Below are 24206 nucleotides of genomic sequence, written 5' to 3' on the forward strand. Positions count from 1 at the left end.
TGATTACCATCAATTCCAGAAATTTAAGAGCAGCAAAACAGAGTGGTCTTCCCGATCTGGTACCTCTCTGTGAAAAACTGACACCAGCTACAAGAGGAGCAGGAACAGACACTAAATATTTATTCTGATAAAAAGTTCACATGGAATTTCTAGCATAGTTCAACTTACACAAACTGCAATTAAAATACCACAAGAATAAACAAATCAGTCTCTCTCAGAGCTTGGTAGGCAGTGTTAGAAGAAAAACAAACATGAAATCTGCAGTCCTAGCCTTTATGCATGCTACCAAAATGTCTTCCTTAAAGGCTGATACCAAATGAAAATGTGAGCAAAACATGGGAGCAAAATTAAAAAGAAGATTACAATACCCCTTGCCCAGAATTACTGTGCTTTTCAGTATAGAGCAATACATAAGAAAAGAAAAAAAGTAACAGATGGAGTAACAAAGTTGATGCAGAGAAAATAACTCATTAGAACCCAACAAATCCAGTTGTGGTCTTGAAACACATCTTTAAAGTATTTCAACAGCAGAGAAAGTTGAGAATTATAAGAACTAACTAATTTCTTATTAAAGCATCAGAAACACCACTTTTTCCATTTTAAAGACAAAACCAGCCTCTATGAGGGGCAAAGTTTTCTGAAAATTTTGTAGCATTCTCAGCACTACATTTCTCCAAGCCAGAATTATATATAGAAAAATTTGAGTCTTGAAAAACACTTTTCTTCCCATTTTTCAGTATTTAAGATTAAATTACTAATAGTTCAAAAATGTAAGTGGATCAGATTATAGACAAAAATATAAAATATATTTTCAAGCATTATATTTTCTAATTAGACTAGTGGCTTATTAATACACATAGGTTTTGGTTTTTGGTGGTGTGAATGCCTGGTTGATTAAAAATTCCCAGCATCCCTGACAAATTGACATTTACATGACTGAGAAATTAGTAAGTCCAATGAAAAAAAGCAGATGGTCGTTATTTTTGTTTTCCTAAATACAATGCATCACCTTAAACAAAAATAAAAAGGTTGTATTTCTCTCCAAAACTTAACTTGCTGTTTGAAGAATCAAACATTACTTATTTTAGAAATGCACGTGTAAAAAAGTACATCTTGATATCTGTGAAATGTAAGAGTTCAATACATTAATATTTATAAAGCACACGGCATGAATGCAAGTTAAATTAATTCTTTAAGTCAAAAAAAGACAGTACCCATTTGCATTTCAACAAGTGAAACTTTTCCATCAATTTCACAGAGAGAAGACTATAAAAGGTCTCAAATTTCTCCAATAAAAGTGGAAATTACATCTCAATATTTCGTCAGAGATTAAAAACAGAATTTTAGATGAATTATCTGATACAAGGATGGAAGTGAGGGTGCTGCTTCAAGATCTACAGAAGTAGAGCACTTTAAGACAATTAAATGATTTCCCTGCAGGCAATGTCTTTTCAATCCAAGCTAATGACATCATTTAAGGAGGATGGTCCATTTAACTGAAAGGATCTTTTACAAGGCAGACAGACAGAAGGCAATCCGGGAATGTTTTCAAGGACTTCCCATATTTCAGAATTATAATGGTGAAATGCCTACATCAAAATCTTAAACTCGAGCATTAATCAACAAAATGAAAGACTAATTTTATAAGAAAAATGTAATAAAACTCATTTTAAGAAGTTTTCCCTTCATTATTTTTTCCTTTAAAAGAACCAATTCTCTCCTAATGGTAATTATGCTGCTTTGGAGTAATGATAATACTCAGGCAGCTCAGTTTTAGTCTGCTGTTTTTAAACTGAAGCCAAATCACTTCAATCACTTCCAAGTTAAAGAGTAACTTTCATAAACTTTTCCACCAGTTTATGTAAGTTAGGTGTGATCTTTCAGGTAGAAAGCATTATACTGTTGCCTCCAGAATGTCTTTTACCACTTTTGGTATGGTCTACATACCTGCCTTTAAATTGCTCCACCACCTTTTTCATAAAAGAAAAAAAAGTAACGCCCTCAAATGAACCACTAAGGAAAACCTCATGATTTCAGTGTCTGTATCAGCAGTTTAATGCACCCCTATACCTCCTCCTGGGGTGGGGGGAGGGAGAGTTGGGGTCCCCATACCTTGTATTACCTAAATGATTTTTCTGATATTGAAAAAAATCAGAGCAGAATATGCTATTTTTAAATAGTTAAAGGAATACCAACATTTTCATATTAAAATAATATTACTACAGTCAAGACATTATACAAAACTACAAACACCTCTTGTACTTCAGAAGGCGGCACTAGTTCAAACCCAACCAAAGAGTCTTTTTACCATTTACAATAACACTCAAAGCCATGGAAGTTGTATACACGTTAGGATGACATCTGCTAATAAATGATGTGGTTCTGAGGACAGAAAAAAAAAAAGTTTACCCTATGTCCCTTTAATATCCATTTCAATTTGTCAAAAACTTTAGAAAGCTGGGAAGTGCGAGACATAGTGAAGAGATATTACCACGTAAGCAGGAGTTAGAAAACACAGAACTAGTCCTGGCTCTTAACCAGATTCCTTTCGCAATCTTGGACAAGTCAGAGCTACTTTGCCTCCACTGCTCCTCTTCATAACAGAGCAGCAGTGTTCACATCTTTCTAGAAATGCTGGGAAATGTTGTTGGTTTCATTACATTTATTAAAAAAAAACAAACCAAACACAACACACACAACCCCCAAAAACCACATTTACAGGGAAAAACATTTCGTTTTCTGGCATGCTTTGCCACTTTACTGATTTTCCCATGCCTCACCCTCCCCACCCCCCAGACACACTTTTTCAAAGTAATATAAGCAGTTGGAGGGAGGGAGAGAGAAGGGGCAGAGGGAAGGTTACAGCATGGATAAGACAGGGATGTCACATATGTATGTACTGATTCATGCATTTCACAGAAAACTGCATTCTTCTGTGACTGCTATAGCATACAGTAGAAGACTATGAAAGAGCATACTTATGATCAACAGTAAGATGACTCTGATTATCTAAATGAAATTATTTTTCTAAAAAATATCATCCTAATAAAACTGCCTGCTCCACTCTTCAAGCATAAAAATCAGGTCAGGTACAAATGCTGCTATCTAACACACATTAATAGCTCATTGAAAACGGCAGTAGTTCATTAAATACACCAATATTAAAGCTAAATTTTTCCCTCAGATTGAACACGCATTTTTTCAACTCTCACTGTCACTCAAATAAACAAAATATCAACTGTAAAAATTAAGTAGTTTTAGTTTAAGGACTTAATTGAGCTTTTGTCACTCTGTCTCTTTCCCAACATCAACAACATGGGTACCCTGCAGTAGTGAAGATGTAGCACACCAAAGGAATGCTGACTAATAAAGCCTGAATACAGCAATATGGAAATAATAATAAATGGCAGTACACAGAATAATACCGCTGTATTCCTAACCACCTGGACTTTTCCTTGGTTGACAGTTACATTTCTAGTAAAGGAGGAAGAGATTTCTATGGACTTAACTGACCAGACAGATTTAATTCTGTACAACCCACATCCTCCACTAGTATATTTGCATATCAGTTTCCAAACCTTTTCTCACACTTTTTGTTTTTATCCAGATTAGGTTCTCTGAAACACCAGACTCACTCAAATTAAGGGCAAATACATACAGTGGAGAATTCTAAAACTGCCTTGATCCAATGAAAATAAGATGACACGTGCAAAATACATTATGCACATTTATTGGCATCTAGCCAATTTCCATAGCTTTTCTTTTCCTTTTTTTTTTTCCTAGAAGCTAAATCACAGCTTCAGTTTTTACATAAACTGAACTTCCATAAGCAGCCAGTGAATCTACGTCTAGCAACAAAACTGTATCAAAATAACAATCTAATCATTATAAAGATTCCTTTTTGTATTGGTTCCCAAAAAAAAGTATTTGCATCTACAACAGTTATGCTAATGCACTGTCGTATTTCTTCACATAAACTTACAATCATCTGAAAATAATATACGTTGACAACCTCTCGAAAAATACTTGACAAAATCATGCTAGAGAATTCAACATGGAAGTCAGTTGGTGACATGGAAGTACTAAAGGACAAGACTCCAGGATCAACTCCTTCATGCATTAACTGTACTAGTATGTGTTTTTACATCACTATAGCCCATTTCTATGCAAGATTAGAGGTATATTGAATGAATAAAATGACAAATCACTGTTTAATTTTTTCTTATTTCACTAACATTGTTTTATTCAATAGTACACATATTAGCCAATAACACACACTGACAAAATAAATTACTTCTGTGAATGGAAGGGAAATAAAACATACAAAGGAAACTGTTCAAAATATTTACAAATCACTGGTACAGTACTTAGAACAATCTTACAGATGAAGAAACTAAGATGAAAAAGCCATCCGAGCTAGACAACTGGCTCTTGGTCCCAAAGGATCCATGAAGAAACACAGGAGGATCATCAATGTAAGTATCCAACCGAAAGGACAAATTATGGCCTCATCTGTACAGCAGTGGGAACAAGAATAACTAGTTATGTTGTAACCACACCTTATTATAATGTTACATTAGAATAACATTGTTCTCTTTTAATTGTTAAAAGGCAAGGGAAAACCAAACAACAACCTAAACCACTAGAGTTCTGAAGGATTCAACTTTTTTGTCAGTTTTAAGGCAATTATCACTGTTTTAGCTTGTTCAGTTTCACACACATGATTTGGGGGTTTTTAAACATTTTGACTCAGTAGATTTGCTTTCCGTACAATATTTTGACCTTTAGTGATGTTCTTCATTGAAGGCTATTTTTAATTTAAGACCTGAATCATCACTTACTGCAGATACAGTGAAGAAATATTCTACCTGACGTTCCTGAGAAGATACTAATCATAGAACCCGGAAAAGAAGTCGGCTGACAAAAAGACTGGCCTAGAGATTTAATCAAGGTTCAGACACTCAAGGCCCTTTCCAAAACACAGCAAACAAGGAAACAGATACTTGGTATGGGCACAGTATGGTATGATGCACTGCACCTCATTATTACTCCCTGAAAAGGAAAACAAAACCAAACAAAAACTCCCTCAGAACGTTTTTCTGAAGGACAAAGGCAATTAACTGGATGAGGAGGGGGGGAAAGTGGAATCCAGTGACAGCATATCACAGAGGTAAAGGAATTCAAAGATGCCATATGCATTAGGTTATCTTTCTTAAGTTAGGGCTTGAAGACAAGAACTGTAGATTCCTCAGACCTGTTCAAAGTTAAACGTACCCCTGGCTGAAAATATCCCGGGAGCACAACAAAGCTCAATTAATTTCCCTTCTCAACATACACGTCTGTGAAGGTAGAAATCCTTGCAGATTCTATCTTGGAAAAGGAAAATAAAATGCCACTAATATAAACATGGTAGTGGCTTATTTGTGGCACACAGTCTATCCTAAAATACGCATAGATGTACAGCGTTCAGTCTTCATACATTTGGTGTTCCGTACATCTTAAAACATTCCATTATTTCTGCTTATCTTGAGCTACACAATCAAAAAGGATCCATAACAATTTTATACAGACTTCTTAACATAATCCAAAAGATGCTTCTAAAGAATAATAAACAATAAATAAAAGATTATTTATGTTTATTATGGATGTGTTCATATACAAGTCAGTCACCCAATATCTCGATGACTGTTAATGAAACTGAAAGCCTAATTAGCAAGATGAGGGGAATAACCCCAGCATTCTGGCCCACCTCCAGTATGAATAATTGCATCTACCTATGCAAAATCCCGCTTGTCATTTCAATTAGGTGGGATATTCCTCATATCCTGCTCTTAAATTGCTGGGTATTGTTCACAGTGCCATTGTAAAAGCTACTGAGTTCTACCCTGGATACAGTTGCATTTTGATAGTAGCCATGTAGCAATTCCTACATATTTTAGTTACTTTGTTTAAAAGGCCTAGTGCTTGTAAAAGGCTGGTTTGGTTTTTGGTTTGTTTTGTTTTGTATTAAAAAAAAAACAAACAAACAAACAAACAAAAAAACATATAAACCATATATGACTACAAGTAATGCAATATCTGTGTAGAACACAGGTAACACCTTAACAAGTATCAAGGTACAAAAATATGTCAAATATGTCAACCAGGTGTAAGCATCATTTTGAGAACTCAGTAGTGCAAGCAGCCACCTTATCACGCTATCACAACTCCGAAATGTCTCGGAAATTAAGCCAGAGCTAACACTTCTCCCTGCTGACCATGAAATCTTAATAATGCTAGAACACCCTTCTAAAATCTTATATGAACACACATCAAGTTTAACAAGGAAGAGAATGAAGCCAGTCACCAATCAGCCCTTCCAGGCTCCCCAAAACAAGAGTTGTACCCATTTCTAGGTCTTGCACCAGCGGTACAGACACCCTGAATACCTGCTCCCCAGAACAGCCATCCATTCCCCCTCATCACTTTCACTCTGTCTCACGCTCTCACCATCCCCCAAATCCCCTAAATAGCCTGAATTCTGGATCAATATTTATTTAAAATTGTTCAGCAGACTAAAAAAAGAATTCCTACATGAAAAAGGATTTAAAACTTTGGTATGTTTGACACTGACTTAAAGAGGGACACCTGGGGTTTATTATTGCCTCACCATATCAGAGAGCTTTCTTGCTCTCCTCTTTTGGCTCTGAGTTGCCACCAAAATGGTTATTAGTTAGTAAACTCCTGGATGCTTACATTAGCGATGCTAATAAGGCCCACAGTCCTTTTATTGTGCACTCCTGCTTTCACTCTCCCTATCCCTTAAAACACACAGTTTTAATAGACTGTAAAATCCACTCAGAAAGGTACTCATTTTTAGTTATGAAATTTAAAATATACATTTTATTTAGGAAAATATGCAAGCAGATATCTGCATCAAAAATCCACAAGAACACTAACTGTACTTACTACTTCATGCAACATTTCAGTAACCACACCAGTGATTTATTGCTCCACTATGGCAGTATGGAAACTTCCACAATAAAATACAAGCCAGGAGTGAAAAGAGCTGTAAAACCATAAAAAAAAAAAAAAAAAAAAAAAAAAAAAGTTCGCTTTTTTCCTTGCCCTGGTGTCCTAGGACTGTAAATCTCAGGCTTTTTCTTAAATTGTCTTTTTTCAAGGATTACCAGTGTTATAAATACCTTTGCCTTCTACTGACTACACACTTTCTTCTGTAGACTCACTTCCTGTGGGAAATATTATATCAAAAATTACACACACATTATTAGAACTGCAATCAGCGCTGCACTTCTGTTAATATATTTTAAAAAGCACTAAGAACAGAACAGCTTTCACTCCATCATTATCTTCCATACAAGGAATATCACTCTTGCAGGGGAGATAGTAATACATGTATTAAAATTTATTTCAAAGTACAGTAGAAAATAATTTCCATTAAGTAGACCTGCTGGGGAAAAAGCTGCACACACCAATGATTAAGCGTAAGCATGCATCTGTCCTTTAAATACGCATAGCAGTAGTGGCTTAGATGTAGGAGTTCAAATCGTGGCCACTCTTGCCGCATATACGAATTTGCATCAGGCAATACTAAAATAAGAAGCACCTCCGATAAGTTTACAAAAAGACAAAGAAAAAAATTGGTTGTAAACTCTTCTGCATTGCAAAGATCCCCTTTTGTCTGTCAATCAACAGAAAAGTATTATTCCACCCTCACAAAAGGCAAACCTTCGGAGGCAGTATAGGTCTGTGTGTTGTGCAAATGTGCAGTTGCTAAGAAGCAAATATGCTTCTCTTCTAATCAAATAGCCCAGCTCAGCAATGCTGCTGGCTTGGGGCAAGAAGCAAATTCCACCAGCCACAAACTTAGAAACAGTCTTGAATTATTTGTTGCTGACCGCTGGCTGAACCCTGTCCTGATGAGCACCATCACCATTAGCCACTTCTCAGCGTATTCCATCAAGCCCTGGCAATAGCAGCATGCTACAGCTCAGGCTGCAAGGAATTGATCAAACAGGGTAATGAGACTATTTCTTCATGGAGGTTATTTTAAATGAATATAAATATTTTCTTTCTACATAATTTGCCACAAAAGGTCACTGAACTCCCTGCGATTCTCAAGAAAAATGCTGTAGTATCCCCTTTATATATTTGAGTTAGGATATAGCCAACAAACAATTCTGGGCATTTTTGATGATTGTGTAAATCTTAATGAGGTGGCATCCCAGACAATTGATTAGCAGCAATGTTTTATCTTCACATTTATTTACGAACAAAAAGAAGATTTGATGCTATTTTAGAAAGTCATGATATACCTACACCCTTAAAATCTTTCATGAGAGAATATATTCTGCAAATCTAGACTTACACTTTTACTATTACAATAGATCATGCATATTCAGCTATGCTTGCCATACTTTGATATTATAGCCCTTTCTACAGATTCTTTCAACTGAACTCATATGTTAAAAATACCCACATCATATCAGCATCAAGTTACTGATAAGGAGATCCACACTCAGACACCCTGTCTGTTATTGTCATCTTCTTTAAAAGAAGAATAGAGAGAGACACCAAGAGATCCCTGAAATTTAATTCAAACCAACTGCCACAAAAACCTCAGCAAGGCTCTTCTCGCCACATGTAAAATTTCTAGTCCTATCGTTTCCAGTATTGGACAATTTCTCCAGTGCTGGGACAGCACAATAATAGTGATTTAATAACCAGTTTAATAGTATTTTATTAACAAAAGCATTACACACTAGGATAGTACTAAGACTATGCTAAATAAATAGTGCTTACTATCGTCTACTTTTCAGCACAATAATAAAAAAATATTCCAAAAGGCCAACTAAACAATTGTTCATGATTGAGAGTTCACAAGGTTACCTTGAACAACTTTAAGAAAATACTTTCAACACAAAAGAAAATTTAGATTTATACCCAGGAGGGAGTATAATTCATTCATCTGAGAGATAGCACTTGAAAATAGTGATTAAAATAAAAATTTTAAAGATGTAAATAAAAGATTTAAATGAGTTAGCCATGTCCTGATTAACAGGAGTTCACTTACATAATAATAGAAAGGGCTTTGGATTTTTTTCTATTCATCCAAAATATTCAAAGGAATTTTTTTTAAAGCAAAACAAAGATGTCTTATCTGAAACTGTTCTTCGTATTTTATTCAGATCTTCAGATCCTCAGGCTTTTTTTTTTTCCCTAAATTAATGTTTCTGACCAGTAGAGGAAATAAAAATTTTAAAATAATGAATAAATTAATAGGAACAGTAATAATTTCAAAAAGAGTTTAGATCAAAAGTGTTCTCCTCCCACCTCCCATTCCCACTAAAATACTATTTATGAAGCATTCTGTTTTAACTCTTTATCAATGCTGTCATTACATCTTGTATTGCAGTGAACTGCATCTAAGGCTTGAATAAAGCAACTCAGATGTGTTTGTTCTACTGAACCACCATTTCGAGATTTTTTTTATTATTATTCTTTTTTAAGAAAAATAAAATCATAGTTCAGTAATAAAAAGATAGCTGGGTTATCTTGTTATTCCAAAACATAAAGCTCGTTACATCTGTTACACAGACCCTACAAATTCTTATTCTTTATCCATAATTTCTTTTAAAAGTTAAAGTTCCACAAAATAAAAAGTTGACCATTCTACATTAATGTTGAAGATCTGTAAAAATCTGTGAGAGGACATGACGCTAATACGATTCAAAAAGTACCAAAAAAAAGGGAAACTTATTTTAAACATGGGTGGAGGAAGCCAATTGATACATAAATCTTAATTTTGCCTCTAAGAGTTCCCATATTAAGTCCTAAATTCCTTTAAAAAATTATATATATATATGTATATATATACATATATACAAGTGTGTGTATGTGTGTGTATATATACATATATATATATATATATATACATATATATATATATATATATATACATATATATACATATATACATATATACATATATATATATATATATATAAAAACAGTCACAACACCAATAAAAAACAATATTCACTTGAGGGGCGGGGCAGAAATCAGCACCCACCAGCAGAAGACACCTCATCAACAGACTAACATTTGACAAAAATCCGTGGAAACAGAAAGAAGCCAATACAACTTCCAGTGCCAAGTAGCCAGATGGCACTGCTGGAAAAATTCTATCTACAGACTGGCAGCTTGATCCCATGATTATTGCCCAAGGGAGGGGGAAGAGTAAAACAAGAGGTATTTCAGTGTGATGGAGTAAATCAATTATCACCAGCTCACTACTGCATTTTCACATTATTTTCATACCACACTCTAAATATCGCTCAAATGAATGACACCACCAGAAGACTCCAGTGAACCGAGACAGAAAAAAAAGGTATGTCATATATTAAAAAATATGTACTTAAATGCGCCTCTATCAATTGCATCACATAGTCGACATTTCCAAATGGAATTTGAAGATATGCTGTGGTTAATAAGTAAAAATTAAGTTTTTATTTTGTTTTATTTTCCACCTAAAATTCCAAACATTATTGAGACAGATTGGAGAAAAAAAAAATAAACAAAAAAACACAACAAAAAATCCCTCTGCTCTTCTCAACATTATGACTACATTCTTCTTCATTTCCAACTCCCAGCTTGCAGTTATTTTACACACACAATTACAGAATAACAATTTTGCTAAAATATTCCAAAAAGCTTTGATCAAAAAAGTTTGTGGTAGTCCCATCAATCATTTCTCTGTTAAAACAGTATTAAAGTTAGCTTCTGAATAAGTTGTCAAAGGGAGAAAAATTACTCTACTCCTACTTCCATACAGGAAAACTGTTCTAGAAATCAAAGACAAACTTTTCCCCCATGACCTTCATATGCATATGTATTCAAATTACTAAACACAAAATAGACAGAATTATAAGAATGTGTCAGACTGTCCACCTGAAAACAGACAAGGTTAATTTTTTTTAATTAGAAGTAAATGACAGCACTTCCAATACCTTCCAGGCAACGGCAATAATAAGGCCCATTTCCTGTGTCCGTGCTCGTGAAACAGTAATTTATCTGCTAGCTACCAAAAAGACTTGGACCACCTTTGCTTCACTTGTCTACATCCCATTTTCATGTTCTAGTACAGCCATGTCCATAGTCCAGACAATCCTCTGTCCCCATACACATTCTCTTGACACTTATCCTTTCCCCTTTCCTCTTCAACACAAAGTGGTGATGCACAAGTGCAGATTCACAAAGCCCATCATAAACTAACTGCATCTTTGAATACATATTGTGAATATTTATACATCACCCATGTCCATATACAGAAACAGAAAAACTGACTGTTGAAGAACAAGTGAAAAGATGTTTTATATGAAGACTAGGATATCTCTGGAAAGTTATTATCAGGTTGTGATGTACTTTCCATTAAGGAATGCGTGTTCAGGTAGACAGAGTAAATATTCAGGACAGGAAAATCTTGTTTAGATCAGAAGAGGTTTTCCTCCATTTTGCAGTACAGGTCCATCATTAATTCCTTGCACAAACAGCCCAAAACTATTTCTGACTACCAGCAAGAGAGAAGACAAGGCTATGATCCTCCTGGGATATTAGCTGGCATTATTGTGATAGATAGTGGTGAACAGGCTTTGACTAATATTAGTTAAGAAACTACAGTAATAATTTTAGCTTGGAGAAAAGATAGCATTCAGCATTTTTAGTCTGCTACTCTACCCTTAAGTCCTACTCTTGTAGGTAAACCAAGTAAACACCTATGACAAATCACTGAGGAAACTACCAATCAAACTAATACCCTCTAGTGACAGATGTCCAAAGAACTATGATTCCTGCTGCAAATTTTTAAGCAGTAAACAATACCTGCATCATCTTTTTGAGAAAGGCAATAATGAACTTGCTCACACAGTGGATATCATAAAGGTTTAATTTACAATGTTTTTTCTTTGCAAAACACTTCAATAAACCTTCTCATGACATAGTTTTTATTTTTCCATTCAAATTTAATCTCAAAATTCACAAACATTAATCCACTGCAACCTCCCTTTTATTTAAAAGGAAACAAACCCAAATCCACTAAATTAATGTCTGGACTGCATGATGCCTGACAGAAAACAGCCCTGTTTTGTACTGGCTTAAGCTCTACAGATACATTTTGCACCTCTACAGAAAGTACTAATCAGTTAAAAAACAAGAACAGGAATATGGGGAACATCTTTTCCAGTTCATTAGGACTGATACACACTTCAATGCACGTAATAAATCAAATAAGGGCACAAATTCCTAATCACCAACTCAGAGAAAGAAAAGCCTACACCAAACTTAATTTGTACTTCAGTTGCAACTCTATACTTTTTTTTTTTCAGATGATTCCTATATCTAGGTACTCTAAAGCCTCATCCTTGAGACTTTTCAGTCACAAAGTACCACACAGAGCACTGTTTTACATATTTCCTATCTAGTCTAAAACAAAGCAAACACTACAGTTATGCAGAGTTTATTCTCTCTGAGATGTGTGGGACTACTGCACAGGATATGTTGAAGGCAAACCATTCTCCTGTTGTACCTGGCAAATACCAGGAAGGAAAAGATGCCTCTTGCCTGGAATACTGAGCAGCCACAATCTGTTTGACATGCTCACCTCTAGAAGGGTACTGTTAATAGAAGGGTGCCCACCTCAAGGTGCCACTGGTGTAGCATGAAACAGTACAATCACCTACGATTGATGCACCTGGTTGGTGTTGGGAGAGAATGAGTAAGGAGCAGAATGGAAGGTGACTTGCCACTACTATTTGGCAGGTAGAAAGAGGAATTACAGGGAAATCAGAAGGTAGAAGGCTGAGGCATTAATAAGGTTCTAGAATCCATAATTAACAGCCTCCAAAACATACCTGAAAAACTTATCACATTTCAAAGAGGTCCAAAGTAAAACCATCTTTTTTTTTATTTCAGCTATTTGTGATGTGTAAGAACTGATCTAGAAAAACATTAGACCACCAAGCAATATAAAGTAAACAGAAAAATCTATTGCACTTCAGCTTTCTCTTTTGTTTTAGTTTGGGATTTTTATAACCATAATATTGTTAGGTATCTTGAATAAAATTATGATCCAATACGAAAAAGAAATTACTTAAGCAGATCATTCCTTTTTTTACTGTGGATATTGTCCTGTGTAGTGGTGGAGCGTCCACGGCTGTTTTGTTAATGTTCAGTCAGTGAAGCACCATAGATGAAATAAAATGAGCAACAAACCATGTCATCTCTCCCATGGGAGAAAGGTAAATGTTAAAAGAACACAGGGGTTTATTGTTTAACAGGAAGTTTGTCATCATGATAATTAGAAGTTCAAACGTTTTAGCATCATCAATTTGTACACACTGTTAACCTACATGATGCTGTTTTTAACTTTACTGTTTACTTTAATAGGGCCAAAATTTCACTTCAAACTTCTGCTTCCTATCAGAAATTAAACCCTTCTGTTCTGTGCAAATGGCTTAAATCAAAATTAATTAGATCAGCTTTGCATATTTCACACGCATTTTTTTTTAACGTTTCCAAATGAAGTCATTGTTGCTATATTCACTGCTGTGGATCCTACAAACAAACAAGTAAGCACTTCAGCTGCTTGGTTTTTTCATAAGGTTCCAACAGCAGTTACATGTGGAAAGTTATAAATACTCTGCTTAGTCTTCAAATATATTCATGACAGAAGGGGAAAAGAAATAAAAGGAAATACACCATTGTCGTGTCCTTTATGGACAAAAGAGAGTCAAATGTCAACAGACTGACAAAAAGAGTTTAGTGTACACATCCTCTACTAGCAAGTACAGTGCCCACTGGGGCAAGCTCCTGAGGGAGACTGAAGTTGCACCATTCAAGGTTTTTAGGAAAGATGAGACAGATGCCTGCCAAGAAACATCTCAGGCAGTCTAAGGGTGATACATCGACTTTACTCTTAAGGTCTCTCCTATCCAACAAGGACTTGATCTTCTTTACAGCTTTTGACAATTTCGAAGTTAGCACCCTCTTCTCATTTGTTAAACAGATTTGGATCTGGGAATTTATGCACACATGGTCCCACATGCTCAAATATCCTCATAAAGTGAATTTTTTAAAAATACTTCATATTTAAGTTCCTCTTTACTATGTTTTACTTTTCATCATGTTTCATCATCTTCTAAGAGACTGTATTCTGGGCGACACCCAAACTGTCCATAAGTGTCTCAGCCTAATTCCCTAGCAATGCATCCTTCCTCTGACAGCCTCAGCATACCAAATCAGAAAATGCAGACTTCAGTCTTCCTGCTTTAGATTGAGCAGCTAATCACAATTTCTAGAATTCTGAAAGCAACATTTCTGATCAGTCGTATTACTTATTCAGCCAGACATGTCCCAGAAATGCAGAATCATCATGCATTGCAATACATACTAATAATATTTCCTCTGTCATACAACATCTGTTCAAACACAGCAAAAGAATCTACTAAATTGTTGATAAAAACACAGAATTACCTATACATATCAAAATAATAGATTACATTATTTCCCAGTCACAATTCTGACAGTAACAAAGTTGGCATGCCAAAGTCCAGTTTTTACCCATTTCCCACAGCACTGATACTATTGCTCTCCTGCCAGCTCCTAATAAGAGCATAAAGTAGAAGTCACCTTTTCTTGCCAAAGATCAAGTGTCCCGGTAAATGTAGATCCTACCTTCCCTCGATATGACCTTTTTTCATCAAGCTTGAGTATTTAAAGAGATATAAGGAATAGGAGAATACATTGCTTTCTGACTTCAAAGAGATCTATGAGAAAAACAAGACAAAAAGAAGTTTCTCACTTCTTTGAATGGCTGTCATGTGCTTAGTTTAGAACTCTCTCCAGTATTGCAAAGCAAGTAACTAATCTCCTAGAAGAACTCAAGTCAACTTTCAGTGCTGTCATCCTCCAGACAACCAAACATCTTCTCTATGTACATTATTATGATACTAAAATAGTGGTAAACCAATATAAGACTGGGGGAATAGGAAGGGAAAAAAAAAAAAAAAAAAAAAAGAGTGAGAAGAGGACAGAAATGTCCTAGCTGCATTTTCCATTCTCCAACCTTTGCTAACGGAGTTGCTAATACTGTTTAACTGGCTCAGTGATGGAACACAGTTTTTGCTTTAATATAGTGCCTTAAAAATAAATTCAGTAGGAATGTACTTGAAGAAAGAGGGAAAATATTTCTACATGCATTGTACATGAAGATAAGGTCTTATGCTGAACTCTACCTTTCTTCAGTGACAGTATTCAAACCCTTTTGCCTACCAAATGGAGGCGGGGGAGGCAGAAAGCAGCTTAATCAGTGCTTGTATTTGAGACATAAAATGTCAAAAGAAGCAGAACACAAAATTTTGTCACACAATTTTTCATTCTCACTTGATCAATCAAAATGCAAAATGTGATTTTCATGCAAAGGAAATACTATAGATCATGTAAAACAGTTGACTCAAGCCTGCAAAGACTTCTGTAGAACTTTTCCAGAGGAGCTGCATGAAAACAAAGTGCTAAAACCTGTTGTTTCATCCAAAAGTTAAGCCAAGAATAGCACGTTGCTCATTTTCAAGACTGCACGCTGATGTCAAACAGTTAAAGCACAACCTCTTCATTTATCCTGATTCCTCAAAGTTCTCCAAATGTCCTATTTCCTTGCTTAGGTCCTACCTTCCTCTACTTCAACTGTGGGGAATTTTTAGTGAGAGATTCTCACTCTACTTAGAATTTTCAACTAAATAGTATATTATATTGATAAGCTATAGCCAAATACGACAATTTAAAGAGCGTACAAGTCCCCAGGCACATTTTTAGTACTTCTTTCATCCTGACATGCTAAAGGCAACATTTCTAGACTTTCCACAGAAATGATGATGATCGAAGTTATTTAATCACAGCATTCACTGTGATCTTTTTAGATCCAGTAATTACCCAATCACATACTCCCTGCAGAGCCAAACAGACATATCTTCTTCAGAAGTGGTCAGTTGACTCATAGTACTTACAACGTCAGAAAGTTTGTTCCTTTAATACTAATAGCATTTCCTACTATGGAATCAAGTTACCATATCATAAAAAACTGTTAAAAAAATCCCTTGAGATCATAAAAGATTACACTTTTAAATAGAAAGTTTCAGTGTGGCATGGAACCTACATTTAATTAACCTGAAAATTAAATTAAAAACAGTAACTTTTTGCCCATTAATGTCACAACCAAAAATAAGCTTGTTACCAACTTTAAAGGCAGCCTTATTATTTCAATTTTAAGGTATTTTGGTGTGCTTTGTTTTTAACTGATCAAGACATATCTATTTTCCACTACACACATTCTTCAAAACACAGATGGAAGGGGAGTAAGAAATTACAAGACATAATATTGTTATACAGTGTACTATACAAAACCCTGTCATTTAAGTTGCAAGAAACCTAGTCATCAATAAGTGAAAAAATACCCCGCTCAAAAATCAATTATGTTGAGTCTTTTGTATAGAGAAGTAGTACACCTTTCAGGCAACTGGTATTAATGAGCAGACATGGCTATAGAATCTCCATCTGTTTTTCTGACAAAGCTGTGACTACTCCAGTCTCTCATTGAAATTCCATTAATCTGGTGCGCCAAGGACCAATGCGAAAATCAAAACTCCATCTAACCCTTTATCAGCTCACAATAACCTACAAGTGAACTCTGCCTGTTAGCATACAGCAAGTTATGATTTTGCTATCAATCAGGCTGTTAGCCAATAAAAAAAAAGAAAATCAAGTTAAGAATGGAGTGCCTGGCAGTGCTGTTTTGTTTTGTCTGTCTTGTTTTGGGGTTCGTGATTTTATTTGGGGGTTTTGTTGTGTTTTATCCTTCTTCCAATTTCTGTATGGTGTCTGGACATGTAAGCCTATGCATCATTCTCCTTCGTTGTGATTTAATTGCTGCCGGCAATCAAGTCAAAGCATCACTGAAGTGTGCTTGAATTTCATTAGATGATATAACTTATGCTACTTTCCTACAGTACCTAATAAACCATAAAGAAACCAAAACACATATGGCTTGAGGGAATAACTGGAAAATTAGGTGGCCATTTGGGAACTGAGTGAACTTTTGAACCACAGGAACAGAGAAAAAAGAAATATTAAAAGGAAAGACAGACTTAGAATGCACATAGAGACGTGGGGGTTTGACCTTTTCAGTACCTAGAAAATTACATTAGCATTATGAAAAATACATATCATGTTTAGAGTTTATAATCCATCAAAGTTTAGATACTTTGTTAGTGCCTAGCATAAGGTAAAAGTCAAAAGGACAACATAACAATCAGATTTGACAAAAGGCCTTTAGGTGACCTGTGCTAATTTAGTTATCCCATACTTATTGTTAAACGGATTATCTCTCTTGTAATTAATACACCATTAGACAAAGGTCACACGAAAACTCCAGGATTTTATAATGACTGTAATGTACACGTAATACACAAATTCTTTATCTGTTACCAAGTGGGTGCCTTCACAAATTATATTTTGACAGTAACAGTGCAAAGTCAAATAGTGACACTTTCAGATGTCATACAAACCCTGCAGTCTAACTCAAGCATACAAAAGTAAATGCCTGGTTTGTTTTGGTGTTTTGTTAGCAGAAAATAGATTTAAAAGGTTTTATATAAAAATATGAATGGACTCAAATATAAATAAAGAACACCCAAATTTGGTTACCTAGTTGGGCTCCTACGTTAATGCTGAGAGCCTTGATCGTACACAAACAAGGTTTTACCCCTGCACAGAGCCCTGCTGAACTAAACTGGTAACCACGTAAGACCAAACATCTACCTTACAGACCCAGCAGCCTGGGTAGGATTTAAATATTGAACGTTAGCAGACTGCTAAAAAACAAAAACACAGTATTAAGCTTCAAACCCTTTCATGTCTATGAAAACTGAAACAAATGGCACCTCCGAGGACCAATCCATCTCTTATAAGATTCTCTCAACCTACATTTTCATATATAGTCCAGACTTGAATGATGAACTATATAAGTTAACATCAAAATGGTATTAGAATGACACACTGGACATTCAAAGAGGAAAACAGAAACACTCCTCCAATGAAAGTACTTACATATTAAAATCTATCACCTTTTATTAACTTTTTCTCATGCTGCACTCCCTCTAGATAATTATAATAGAAAGGAATTATCACAAAACATAGAAAGACCAGTGAGGTAAAATCATCTTAAATATAACAGAATTGCACCTAAACTGGAATAAATTAGCCAAGATACTGCTGGGCAGTTATTATACCTACTCTCATAATTATAACTTCCAAAACAGGCTAAAAATTAATCAGCCATCTGTACAAACTCATATGGTATTTCATATACTCTTGCATCAGCATTCTTCAGCCATTCGTTATTCAGGTTTATGAACATTACCACTTTTTTCTTGATTAACTGTTTTGAAACAAATCTATAATCATATCTCTTATTGAGTAGTCATACAATTTTGTCACACACCCTTATGCAATCACTACCATGTTATTAAGTCACAATTAGAAATAATGTTAAGATTATGTTTGTGAGCAAAAATAAATACATGGAAAGCTGCATTCATCTGTATTTTGGAAAATTAGCTTGGGTTTTCTAAAAGCCATATTCAATTTGACTGATAATTACTTTTCAATCACAGAGCAAAAAGGCTTGTTTTTTATTTTGTTAATAGAAGGTTACATTGCCAAAATGCAACAAGCTCAAGATATTTAAAAAAAAAAGTTATTATTATTGTTACACATTTTACAGAGTTCTGAATATGAAAAAAATTGTGCTATTCTGAATCAGTGGTTAGAAGGTTTATCACTTATGCATGTACTTGACTTATCCCTGTTCTGCAATAGACATAATTTTATACCTCATAAAAGCAATTTATGTTTCCAAAGGGAATAATCTGGATAACATAAAATGTGGAGTGCTATGTTGCAGGAAGCATATTTTCATTCAGCAATTGTATTTCGAGATGGAGCTGCACAGTTTGATCATCATATCATGTCAGAAAACATCATTCACTAGTCAGTCTATCTAACTTCTAGTGCCACAAATTAATATACATCGTTAATTTCTTTGTACATATACTTAATTTATTGCCATATATTACTCATAGAGGGTATTTATATTATGTATACAATAAACTAATCTCAAAAATATGGACACTATGCTAAAGCAAGCTTGTTAACTCTTGAAATATTCAATTGTTCATGTCTTCAGAACAGTCGCATTAAGCATTAAATTTAATGAACACAAAATAAAACAACACGGAAAACAGCTATGGAGCCTAAATATTTTTTTAAATGCAAACTCAAATTTAAAATTTATATAATGAAAACATTCTACAAAAGACTATCTTAATGGAAGAAAACACTGTAGGAATAATTAATTTAATATTTTATGAACCTATTCTGCATGGAGTTTGCAGAAAAATATCAATCACATAAACTGTTTCATTATTTATTAGATGAATAATACAGTAAGCCATTAAGTAGCACAATAAAATTAAGCAAGAATCTGATAATGTTGAATTAACAAACAATTTGTTATTGCAAATATTCACACTCTTTTAGCCACTGATCTATCTTTAAAAACATATGCATCTACAGAAGATGCTTTGTTATGAAAAAGCATGAGTTTAAAAGAAATGTAAATTCAGGACAGCTTCACTATGCTCTAGGACCACTAGAGAGAGCTGTTCAGTTCCTTTAAAGGTTCTTGTAAAAGTAAGAAAAGTGTCCAGCTGCGATGCTTATCTGTTTATCTGATTTCCAACACTAACATTTGCATCATGAGGATCCAATTACATGAGTTTGCACCAAACTGGCAAATCTAGTACGTTCTAAGGTAAACAGTGTCACATACCATCAGAAGGTGCTTCATCCTCTTTATCATATCGGTCAGATGCTATTGAGACACTATCAGGAGGCAAGGAGCCCTCAGCCTCTTCCTCATCTTCCAGTTCTGTAGAAGTAAAAAATACATTGGTAGTTAAAATAGCCTATCATACAAACACAGACAGAATCCAACAACAAATATTTTCATTAGTAAGGAGGCTATCAATTCCTGTCTGAAACAGAAAAATCCCATTTCTCATGGATGCACGTAACAGGCACCTTGTACGCTGAGGCACAGCTGCGAGCGCTGCTGTTCTAGGGCCACCTTCCAACCACCACCGACGTGCTGCTGGAGCAGTTCCTCTCAACACTGCTATATCATGAACCCACTCCCAGCACTGCACACAGAATGGGGGAAGAAACACACACCCCAGCAAAGAGGAGGGGAGCAAGAGGAGGGAAAATAAAAAAATAATTTAAAAAAAATAAAGCACTGGCAGGTGGAGAAATAGGCAGTGCCAAGCTCCAAAGTTCTGCCTGTCCAAGCGCAGGAAGGAGCTGCAGCAACTTCCCTCCAAGAAGCTGCCAAACTCCTGTTGGCAGCAGTCTGCTGCCCTCTGCCCACTTTTTCTTCACCATAATTAGGTGCTACTTTGCAAATGTTGTACATGTATTCCTCCCAAGTTTTTCTAAAAATGGAATTGCCTTCTGACAGCAGCCGGTCTGCACCTGTGGCTTAATGCAGCATTCAGTTGATGAATTTCTTCTGCAACTGGGAGCTCTACTACAACATACACAAAATCTACATTATTAGCTAACCTATGCACTACGCTGATCAGAGTGCATTAACTGTGAAGGTCTGGAAAAGGTAAAGTAAAATCAGTTAGTCGAAGCTTTCATTTAACTAGACAAAATTCAAGTTCCCCCTCCCAAAACTCAGTATATTTTCTCAGATTTTTTTTAAATACCATCTAGGCAAAGAAGAGGTGGGAAAATAACAAACTACATTGTTCCTTTAAAAAAAAAAAAAAAAAAAAAAATCAAGTCTTGGTGAAGTAGGAAATCCAAATAATTAAATATTATTAAAATCATCAAACCAAAATTATAAAGCTAATGCTCCAATAGATCAAATGATCCTCAATTTTCTTAAAAAGCTCATAAAGCTAAATGGCTCAAGCACTGCCTTTTGGTATACTCATATGCAGAGAGCTTTCCAGAGACCTCCAGACATTCTTCTCTATTCATGTGTTCCCTCTTGGACCACTGTATCAGATAACTAATTTCCCAGAATCCAAAAGAACCCCCATGCATAGCAAAAATATTCTTCTCCACAGACATATGAATAACATTCATCAGTAGGACCATTTATTTATGGCTGAGATTTTTACGCCTTTGCTTCCCATTTAATAATGGAAAAAACATGAAAAATTCAGAGTCCATACCCAAAAAGCTTCATAGTTGTAAGCAAACAGGAAGTTTTCTGTGCAGATAAGAAAACAAAGCCTGATTTAGCTTTGTTGGAGTTCTTTTACCTCCGAAGATTGTTGAATACCAAACTGGTTCACCCTTCATTAATTTAGTATGCTTTTTTTGGGAAGGCTTCCTTTCAAGCTCTCATGCCATATAACAACTGCTTTGAATCTGAACCTGACTCCAATCTATTTTTGACACTGCCATCTTCCAGTAGCACTCCAGCCATCGTGTTAATCTGATCAAAATATTTGCATTTCATCACACCTGTCAAACCAATCAAAAGTAAATTATCCCTCTCCAGGATTCATCCCTTCTTCCAAACAGAGAACCAGAGAGCAGATAGCTCATGAACAGAAAATATTATGCCATATTTACAACCAGCCTGATCATCTTTCACACTTACATGCCTGAGACCAGTTGCCTGTCTCTCTATATATATCTTTATTAGATGATGGACTCCATGTAAAAAGAGCAGACTTGATACTGTATAGGTTGTGAATATCACAAGTTGTTCCACTCTTCTCCTGTCCTAAACTTTTTACTACTAGTAGAATGTTCAGAACATATGTATCTATAAACCTCCACTTCCAATGCCCTGGTTGTCAGTCCAAAATGTCCTCTTATCAGCTATGCATAAATGTACTACCATTTAACCTTCATGAAGGTGCCAGCATAAATTTAAAGTATTAGGCTGTATTTCTAGGGGCAAACATTTCCACAAACACCACACTCCAGCACACAGAACTCATGGGCTGAAGAGTAAACCAAAGCATATTTAAATGAGTAGCTCTTGTGGATGGTAGACAGATGAGTACAACAGATGAGTACAGATGTAGAAAGAACATCTCTGGAGAACTCTGCCCCTCTTAGCTATACAGAATCTCTTTCAGAGAAGTTGTGATTTCTTACGTAAGTTTGCATAGCTGTTAGCCTGCTCTTCCATTAAGTCATGGTATCACCATTTTCTAATTATGCTAAGGATTTCAAATTCAGTAAACCTTTGTGCTTTGCACTCTTGTAAAAGCCAGATGATCTAGAAACAAGGGGTTTTTTAATACATACATATTTAGAGAATATCATATCCTAGGTATATACTGTATTTGAAATTACACAAACCACAAGCACACCAAATGTAGATTTATAATAAGTATCTGTTCTAAGATATCCAAGTTCAAAATAGTCTTTAAAAAATAATAATTAAGGTATCATGAAGAAAGAAATTACACGCTCAGTGCTTCCAGAGAGTTTATAGTCCTCAAAGCATTCTCTAGATGTTAAATCCTAAATAAAGGCTTGAAGACTTCCACAGGAAAAAACCTTTACCAAGAAAGACAATCAGAACAAATATGTAGAACCCATGTCATACCATACTGAATTTAGGTACCCACACTTCTTCACATGAAAAACGTGGACACACTGAATAAAGGTACAAGCCACCTATAGCCCTGCAGGACTGGATTAAACCAAAAATATTATATTTTTTATTTTAGAATAAATACATGTATTTGTAAATTTACATTATACATTGAAATGCAATCCTTAAATCATCTAATTTGTACAGAACTGCAGGCACTTTGATAGGAGAGCTGACTCAATGTGCTCTGCAGCTTTAACAGGCAACATTTCACAACTTTTTTGTGTGCTCATGGAAAAACATGACTACAAGCTAGTATCAGCCTTGGGTTTTTGCCTCCTAATTCTGGCAAGGTTAAAAGACATCTTAGGAGTGTACGCTATTAATACATAAGGATATCGCTCCTGACAGTTATAGAGAGGCTTCCTATTGCTCCTGTGGGGTCTCCTGCATTCCCACTCAGAGTAATCTCTGCCCTTCCTCCACTTCACATGCTCCCCCACCAAGGTGCTGCACCGTGGTTTATACTCCACCTATTGAGGAAGACCAGATAGAATTGCATCTGAAACTGCATGTGTTACTCTTTGAGCAGTCAGAGGAGTCAGTGTTGAGCAGCACAAGCCACTGCTCCTCTCTTCAGGTGCCAAGTACCTAAAAATACACCCGAAAAGCGTCAATAAATTAAAGAAAAGCATTCAGCTTGCATTTATGTAATAGAAAACTGAGCTACAAAGCAACAATGGGCATCAGGTAAATGTATCCAATACAATTTGCAGGCATAATTGAAAGCATTACTGCCTAATCAGACATCTAAAAGCAAAGCATGCCCAAACGAAATGTCTATAGACTCATTAGTTGGCAACCATTCCATTACAATCACACATAATGTCAGTAGCGCCTTGAACCTGTGCCAATGACAACAGCATAAATTTTGCATCTCATTTCTGTGGTCATAAAATTAATGATCAGTTTAAAAATACTTCTTTGCAAAAGTTATTGCACAAAAAAATGACATGAATGTGTCCCTGTTATGTAGTCACAAGGATAATTAAGGAGTTGGTGCTCATTAATATAGCCTCTTGTTTCCCCAGAATACCATATGATTTATCTGGAAGTTGAAAAAAAAAAAAAAGAAAAGTTTAATTAACAGTAGATCGCTAACAGCTACAACAATAACAAAAATATGTATATGAACTGATCCTATTCTCCAGTTTCAGCAATTTAAACCAACCTTTTACAGGTTTGAGAGTCGAATCAATATTTTATGTTATCTGTAAAAAAAATCCTATACACTGTCTTTCCTTATTAAATGCTACCTTTTCCATTACAGCTTATTTATTGATTTAGGAAATAATGCATACCAAAGGGCAAGTGTACCACATTAGGAACTGAGCATAAAACAAACTCTTTTCATTGTAACAAGGGCTGCACTTCAGTCCCTGCCCCCTCCCTACTCTGAAGATTTCCA

At 35.3% G+C, this 24206-nt stretch overlaps 1 protein-coding gene across 5 annotated transcripts in view; it reads right to left on the reverse strand.

Annotated features, from left to right (window-relative positions):
- Positions 1-24206, reverse strand: part of SKAP2 (src kinase associated phosphoprotein 2) — a 118995-nt gene that overhangs the window by 75883 nt on the left and 18906 nt on the right. For all 5 annotated transcript variants that reach the window (XR_010470091.1, XR_010470092.1, XM_065051387.1 and 2 more), the window contains one exon: positions 19940-20038. Coding sequence is in view for 3 of the 5 variants with exons in the window: in XM_065051387.1 (XP_064907459.1) it covers positions 19940-20038 (99 nt within the window). In the remaining 2 variants the exon portion in view is untranslated. The remainder of the gene's footprint in view (positions 1-19939; positions 20039-24206) is intronic.

This window comes from Columba livia, chromosome 2 (assembly GCF_036013475.1).
Source record: "Columba livia isolate bColLiv1 breed racing homer chromosome 2, bColLiv1.pat.W.v2, whole genome shotgun sequence".
Lineage (NCBI taxonomy): Eukaryota > Metazoa > Chordata > Aves > Columbiformes > Columbidae > Columba > Columba livia.